General features: G+C 31.9%; 1 protein-coding gene across 1 annotated transcript; it reads left to right on the top strand.

Moving 5' to 3' along the window:
• Positions 1-419: 419 nt before the first annotated feature.
• Positions 420-8,545, top strand: LOC131841209 (uncharacterized). Its single transcript, XM_059189485.1, has 5 exons — positions 420-577; positions 1,031-1,137; positions 4,676-4,796; positions 5,760-6,568; positions 6,905-8,545. The coding sequence occupies exons 1-5, from the start codon at positions 505-507 to the stop codon at positions 7,010-7,012; spliced, it is 1,218 nt and encodes a 405-aa protein (XP_059045468.1). The 5' UTR covers positions 420-504; the 3' UTR covers positions 7,013-8,545.
• Positions 8,546-8,590: the final 45 nt, after the last annotated feature.

Raw genomic sequence — 8,590 nt, 5'->3', positions numbered from 1 at the left:
GTTGTACTTTTTAAGTACAACACAAGTTATATAATTCTTTAACCCCTAACAGTATTGATAATAATTGCATATGGTTTAATTGCTATTAGAAGATATTATACGGCTTCGGGTTCTATTTTTCGCTCGGAACAAACTTTTGTATTCATGAGTATGATTGTTTGTATCGGTTTGAGGGTGTTCCGGTTGGTCTAAGTACATAGATATTTTATGTTGTAATTTATGTATGTACTACTATGTATGTTTATTTTGTACATAATTTATAAAATGAAATATCTATGTATTTGCATCAGTTGTCTAGTAGCCATAAGATAAGTGCTGTTTAGCTTGAGACTAGATGGCGCTGTATGAATTGTCCAGGCTTATTATTATAATTATGGAATCTTATTGGTTATTAAGTGAAGTCATATTTTGCAGATCTTCGGTGTAGGCCGCAAGAGCAGTACTGAACCGGTGTTCTGTATACGCGTCAACTACACGTATAATGGCGAGGCAGGCTACTTCCACATGTTCCGATCCACGTCTCTGCGTTTCTTTAACAATATGGCTGTCGTCATCAACACCAAGGACGAGATGATTGGTAATATATTTTTATTTTATAATTGTTTCTACTGTAGTATTTATAAATACACAAATATTACTTGTATTTCTGTAATGAATTACTTTACCATACGCAAAAATAAAGCATTATAAAGTTATGACATATATAAAAAGATTTTATGAGATTAGCTTTTGTTAAAAAAATATATGTGAATATTTTATTTTAATTATGACTAAATAATAATATGATAGATATTTTCTCTTTCCCGTAAGTCTGTAAAACATTGAAAATGTTACAAATGTAACAAAAGCACTTTATCAGTATACGTGTATATTGCGGGCGTAGATTGATACGCCCGCAATATACACGTATTTACAGAATTTTATCCTCTAATTTCATTTTTATATGCCCTCTATACATATTGCTTTGTATATCATGCCCTCATAATTTCCGAATGGCAAAAAAGTGAATTGTTATATTTTTATTGAACAGAATCGCTGCATTCGATATGTGAATCAATAGTGGTGGCGCGTGATGTAGCCAAGTTATCACCAATACCGTTCCATGACGGTGTCAAGTTGGAACGCAAGAAGTCAAAGGTATGTATTTTATTAATTTCTAATACTACTTAGCCTTTATAATAGCTGAATGATTTGATCCATTATGTGTACATTGTCATCTGCGTGGATACCTGTGGGCTAATTATGTAACACGATATGAAATTGTTTCTGTTGAAATTGTGATGCAATATAAAATCATTTCGATTTAAAAAATGCGATCAAGTAAGGTCGAATGACCGCAACATAAATCATTTCTATCGATAAAACACTACTATGAAGTTGCAGCGGAATATTGTTAATCCGACCAATTTAAAAAGTCAGTACATTAGATAGCTTATACCTTTAGAGGGATACATTTTAAATTATTGGGTTAATACACTAGTTTGTTGATTTGAAACAATTTTTATTGCGTTCAAAAATTACAAAATATACTGCAGCGTTCACTTGTTCTTTTATTTTAATTTTATTAATAGACATTTAATAAAATAAAATAAAGAAAGTCTATTCTATTCTAATGAAAAAATAAGGTTAATAATTTTGAATATAAAAGCATATTTTATACAAACTATTTATAATCATTAATAATATTAATCTAACCTACAAATTAAATATTCTTTTCTGCTATAGATACCTATGTAAGTACATAGGTATCCATATAAATTTAGAATGATATGGGCACATCTTTTTAAATTTGTACATAATTGTAAAAACTTTAAACAAATAAATTTATTTACTTTAAACAAATCACAGAGCATCATAAACGTTGTATTCCGTTCGCAGAGCACCATATTCATTGAAATAGTTTTTTAATTATATTAATATCATAATCAACCCTAATTTTATATTAAACATTTACTCTAGTTAGTACAACATTCTATGTGATTTGGGACGAAAATAAAATATCGAATTGGCAACACTGATGTCATGTTGTGAGTCGTGACAATTTTCTCATTTTAATAAATTTAAAACCTTTTCACGACTTTCTATGTAATATTTAATATAATAAAAATATATGTAATACTGAAAATTACCAAAACAAGATAAATAATGCTGCTAATGCTGATATTTTAAAGATTGTAACCAAAAGAAACACCTTCTAAATTGTTTCTCATAATGTAAAAACCGTTTCAATTCCACGCTGTCATTTCGGCAAAATAGCGATTACGTGACGTTGCAACGAGGTTACTAAATCGACATTCGATAGAAATAATTTTTATCGATATGTAAAGTTGCGTTTACGTTGCAATGCTAGTTGACAGCGTCAACAATATAATGATGACGTCATTTTCACTACGTTACATACGCAAATCGTTGAGAACGAAGTTAGATAATTAGCCCACTGTACTCGTAATCAATTTCTGCTTCCAAGCAGCTTTCTATGTAAACTGTATTTTAGATCATGTGGCAGTAATATTATAGGGTATAGGCGACACATGAATACGTTTCCGCTGTGTTCTTTAATATGTAATTTTGTAAGTGCAGATGGGAACGATATTCCATTTTCAAGGGTATGGGGATTGTTAGTAATGTAGACTAATAACCCATTGCTAACAAAGTATCATGTCAGACTTCCACGGCTGACTGATCAGTCTTAATGCTCATTTTATCATTCTCCACTTTGTGAGGGTAGATGATGGTCACAACTGCAGATTTCGGATATAGACTGCATTTATTACTGTGGATTATTAATTATATATGTACACTATACACTACAGCATCATACCATTATCAACTATAAAAAGCATTACATTTGTTACGAGTATATACGACCTACTTATTAATTTGTTATTTAATATATTACGAGTAATAGTTTAGTTGTCAAAATTCGTTGTTTGATTGACATTGTGTAAATATATTATAAAAAGAGACAATACATATTCTGCTGTAAACGTATATATTATTTATTAGTAAATTCACCATCTCAACAAAAAAGAACCCCATCACAACATCTGGCGACCGTGACTTAGAAGAAAAATGTTGAGATTAAGAAAATCCAGAACAAATTTACGCCGATTATTCACAAAGACTGGGAACCAGTTATCAGAATTATTAAAGGAACCCATACCAAATACTGCGGAAATAAAGGCGTGTCATTCACTATTTAAAGGTATAGCAGACGAATTATTTAAAGTTGATAAAGATATTTACAATGAATGGTTGAATGACGACGAAACAAATGAAGATGAATTTTACGCAGATTGTGAAACGGCCGATGAATTTTTGATTAAATGGATTACTCTAGATAATATGTATCAAGAATTTATAGAACAGCAGAATAAACATCAACCTGCCTCTCAGTTACCAGTCGTATCACCTGAGAGACAGGATATAAGTCCAAGAACTTCAAGTAGAGATGACAATGAGCAGAGTGTGATCAATTATAAAAGTACGAGAATTTTAAAGAATTCACACGAAGTGAGTGTCAGTAGAGACTCGATGAATAAAGAAAGAGACGAAAGAGTCAAGTTAGCCATGTCAGGGTTTATAGATTATATGAAAGAAGTAACTGAACCGACAATGGAATATATTTCATCAGGTAGGTAGGAGTAAGAAATACGAGGGAGATAAAAAGATAGAAAATTACGTAACGAAACATTCTTTGAAGTATGAAAAGATTACTTACGACTGTAAACAAAAGAAGGAAGAACAAAGACTAGCTACAATTTTGACATCCGATGATTATGAAGAAGTGGAAAATAAGTCAATAATCATTATACAAAGAGAATATTTTCAAGCAAATGACGAGTTTAAGAAATTGAAAAACAAGACTATTTTTACAGACGAAAAAAGTATGATAAGAATGAAAACCAAATTAATACTGAGCCAAAAGGAAAATAGAGATTTTAAATATTTAATAATATTACCATCGCATAGTGTAATTTTATTTCGTCTAGTTCAAAACAAGCATATCAGCTGGAAATTTAAGCCACCGGACCCTACTTGGTGGAGGGGAGGTTGGGTGGAAAGATGGTACGCTTGGTGGGAAAGATGGTACCCCTGGTGGGAAGTGATAGAGAGAGTAGGCAAAATTAAGACAAACTCTCAAAGTATTCAATGCTCATTTACAGTAGGCTACCTGAAGAGCACTTCATGTCTGTGGGAGGATGTTACGAGTATATACGACCTACTTATTAATTTGTTATTTAATATATTACGAGTAATAGTTTAGTTGTCAAAATTCGTTGTTTTATTGACATTGTGTAAATATATTATAAAAAAGAGACAATACATATTCTGCTGTAAACGTATATATTATTTATTAGTAAATTCACCATCTCAACAAAAAAGAACCCCATCACAACATCGTCAGTCTTTAAAAAAAATCCTCTGTCTACCCCATCTGGAATAACAGTTGTGGCGATATATTATCATTAACCAAATCAGATAAAAAATCAATTATTCATGCAGGACCATATAAACGCCATATCAACATTTTTTGTATTAATATTTTTCCCTACCGATTTACCGAGATTACGGTATACAGATTCAATTGAGAAGAACTGGCAAGAACCTCAACTACATTTTTTTAAGCCATTTTTTTATATCATGTTTCTTGTTTTGCTATGTCATATGTCAGCCACAACCGGGCGCTGCTGGTGCGGGTGCACGGTCGTCTCTCTACGTGGACGTGTCGCGGCTGCCATCACTCACCCGGAACGTCAGCGAGACGCAACTCGTGGCGGACATACGCAGCGTTGGTACGTTACATCACAAAAATTATGCTACTACATACAATACAGTACATAATCCTCACTAACATTATAAATGCGAAAGTAACTCTACCTGTCTGTCTGTCGCGCATTCGCGCAAAAACTGCTGAACACTTATTAATTACACTATGTTACACTGTGAGAAACCAGCGCTGTTCCCTTTATACTTCTAGAAATTTAGTGACCCTTTCCCATATTTTATTTGAATTAGCCATATAAGTTTTCTAATTCTACCAACAATATCATATAATAAACTAATTAATATAAATTATACTACTATTAAATTATTCCAATCCTTTACTAAGCCTTAATTCCTATTCTGTCTCCGTCCATTCCTAGACGTACAGCAACGCCAACCAACTGGAACCAGTGCAGTCCTTGATCAAATAGTGTTGCTGGCCAAGGGTGCGCATGCGACGGAGTGTCGGTTCATTCCTGTTAGTTAGTGCGATGCACTGTATCACTCTTAGATAGCATTTCTTGTAAACTTGACTTCGTCTGTATTAAATGAGTTTTAAAATGTAATTGAACTCTGACATGCTAGTAAATGATATCAAATTTTCGTAGATTACAGGTAAGATAATAGACATTATCGCAGATTATCTGTTTTAATTATTTATCTGCTTGTTTATAATATCATCACAAGAATATGCCTAAACGTGGTAAGATATTAACCTAAAAATGATGGTACCCTTTAACAAAATTGGTTCAGCGAATCATGAGATAAAGATTCACCCATAAAAAAAAACGACTATAGCATATAGAAATCCAATAATTTATATAAGAACGGGAAACTAAATTTCTGCGCTGACAAAACAACTAAATATAATCAATAAACTTCTTGACTCTCATACTATTTTTCCTCCTCCGTTCTATAATTCCTGTTTTTAATGTAATGTTTATTATAAATATTAAAATTTCTGTGTTTAAATGAATGTTATAAATTATCAGGATCAAAAGCCCTCAACAACATGACGGAACAGTTCAGCAAACTCAACAAACTGAGCCACTCACTAAACGCCCGAGCACGACCCAGCCTCCAATTAAAATTCGACCAGAGCGCCTCCCGCACCAAGAAGATCTTCACTTTAGGACAAAACAAACCTGATAAAAAAAAGGGCAGCCTGTCTGATGGCTTGAGTTCTGACTATTCATCAGACGATGAAAATAGAACTAACATCTTCGAACCCACTTTAGACAATTTCGAAAACACACAGCACTACATTGGTAAAACGGGACAGAAGAGTGAGACCGACAACGACTGCGATTTAATAGAAAACCCACTGTATTCCTCAAAAATAGAACACGAGAAAGTAGAATTTGTGCCTAGACAATTGCCTATGAACATAGAAAAACAGTCGTTAAAAACTCCGAATCAGATGAACAAAATAAATCCCTTCGACATGGAATTAGAGGTGTTGAGAACGCCTGAAATACAAGTTGAAGGCGAAAGTACAAAGCCACTACCGCCCAGCTCTCTATTACTGTCTCAGAAACTATCACATAGCTCCAACGATGTGAACTATGAAGAGAATCAAACCATCGCAACTGAAGGCGCAAGTTTCCATACACGTTCGAATTCACAGCACGAGATTACGCTAAATATAGCACAATCACACAGTGAGTCAGCGCTCAAGCAGCTTAAAAATATTGCCAGTCCAGTATCCAGTGCTACTAGGGAGATGGTACTCTCGCCGCTATCAAAATTAGCTAAAGGTGTACAATCCTTAGGTGCGAATTTAGATCCGAGGAAGATCAAGGTGAGGAAATCTGTTTTTATATTTTCCTCTTGCATCCGTGCTGTGTATATCAATCAGCTCTCTAGTATGCATAAAACAAGTCGTAATTTGGGACCAAATACTGTCATTGCTTAGATTTATTATTTTTATTCTGAAATTTAAAAACGAAGTAAAGGCTTAAGAAGTCGCTCGATGTTTTCTATCGTAACTTATAATGATATATATTTATATACCTAGATTATGAAAAAATTCATTTGTTTTGTCTATGAGTGCACTATTATATTATAATAATTATTTTAAGACAGTGAATAATATTATAACGTATTTAATTAATCCCATTTTTTTATTCCTTCACAGTCATCTTCAGCTTCAGCTGTGAAGCATGTTAGCGAACAACAATATGAAGAACATAAAAAACTACAGGAAAAATGGCGCGGATGCAATACCCGTCTTGTGGCTTTGTAATATTTGTAATACTTTGTTTCAAATATTTTACCTACCAGGTTAGCAAGAATTTGATGTTATCCATGGCATGTATATTGACGAACCACTCTTAATAATCGGTAAGCTACTTATTCTATTAATTTATACTTTTTTAAGTAATCTTGTATGCACGTTATCAACATTTGTTTAAAATAATAGAATGAGTTGGCTATAATTTATTTTCTTTTCTAAAGAAAGGAGTGTTTTCGTAGTTTATTTTATTATATTATATATTTAATTAACTTATTATGTGACTATTTTGAATATATTTTTATTCATGTTGACGATTCTTAGAGAATTTAATGTTTGTTTCTTGCGAGCCTATCCTATGAGATACCCATTATCAATATGAACTCAATTTTATAGGATACTGCCGTCGTCAAGGCTAGTCGCTTATATTGTCTGGCAGTTAAAATAAAGTTCATGGAATATAGATACATATATGTAAAAAAGAATCCAGTCTTTCTATTTTTAGAATTAGAGCCAGTTACTATGAATGTTATAGTATAATGCTTGAAGTTTTCCAGTTAGGTAGAGGTGGCTTGAACAATTAAATAAAAATTATTGTTGTTTCAATAACTAAAAATAATTTAGTGAAAACTATCAGATATTGTATAATTTTTAGGTTTTTTTATTGTAACCTTTACAACACCTACCTACTTAAAATTCTTCCAGGAATAGATTTTCTTTTAACGTGATTTGTATTGTAAATGTGTTGTTTGCGTTTGCGCGGGATATATTATACTGATATTATAAACTGCCCCTGTTGCGATAGAGTAAATAGAAAAAATAAGGCACGCCTGTTTTGTAGGTGGATGGATTATGGTACTGTCAGTATTCTTTTTTTACATTAGAATAATTGTTATAATATTACAAATATAAAATAATTAAATTAGAATTATGTGTACACAGTTTCGGGCATATAATTATAGAGAAATTATTGTGATTAGAATTTAGATTTATATTATTCATACTTACTCTTAAATTGCACACTGTCGCAAAAATATATATCGTGTATTGAAGACTATTAGAAACATTCCATTATAGAATATTGTCTATTTTCAATTTTTTTTTATTATATTCATATATTTATAAAGGAGTCGTGTCCCAGTTATTGATTGACTTTAAAAAATAGAATTGCAATTCCTTTTATGATTGTACATAGTGTATGGATATTCTTTGCCGATTTGTGTAATTTACAATTTGGAGAACAAGTAATCGTTTAAGTATACGCGGTCAAGGGCGAGTTGTAAGTTTGTTTTAAACCGCCAAAAATGTCATAACTCATATGTTGCGTTGATTTTTTTTATATAGATGTTATACAATACCTTAATACAGATATTGAATGAGTTTTCAAAAGACAAATACAGCAAGTGGTAATGAGAAACTCAAAACAATTCCAAAATAGATCCTCTATTTTGTAATTGTTTTGAATTTCTCGTTCCTCATTCCGTTTCCAAACCTTGTACCTGTATGAACTGTAATATTAATTAAGCACTTTTACAAAAATCCTCATTCAGTTTATGTTAATATGTATATTATAATAATAAATTTTGATTA

Source organism: Achroia grisella, unplaced genomic scaffold, assembly GCF_030625045.1.
Source record: "Achroia grisella isolate CSIRO2021 unplaced genomic scaffold, CSIRO_AGI_Agris_v1 utg1575, whole genome shotgun sequence".
Classification (NCBI taxonomy): domain Eukaryota; kingdom Metazoa; phylum Arthropoda; class Insecta; order Lepidoptera; family Pyralidae; genus Achroia; species Achroia grisella.
Note: the sequence above shows the minus strand (reverse complement) of the source record. Positions and strands in the feature narration are given on the sequence as shown.

Bases quoted from the DNA above. Each gene is read 5' to 3' on its own strand.
- LOC131841209 (XM_059189485.1), top strand. From the start codon at position 505: ATGTTCCGATCCACGTCTCTGCGTTTCTTTAACAATATGGCTGTCGTC. The intron at 1,138-4,675 runs GTATGTATTTTA...GTCATATGTCAG, and splicing joins TGGAACGCAAGAAGTCAAAG to CCACAACCGGGCGCTGCTGG. The intron at 4,797-5,759 runs GTACGTTACATC...ATAAATTATCAG, and splicing joins GGCGGACATACGCAGCGTTG to GATCAAAAGCCCTCAACAAC.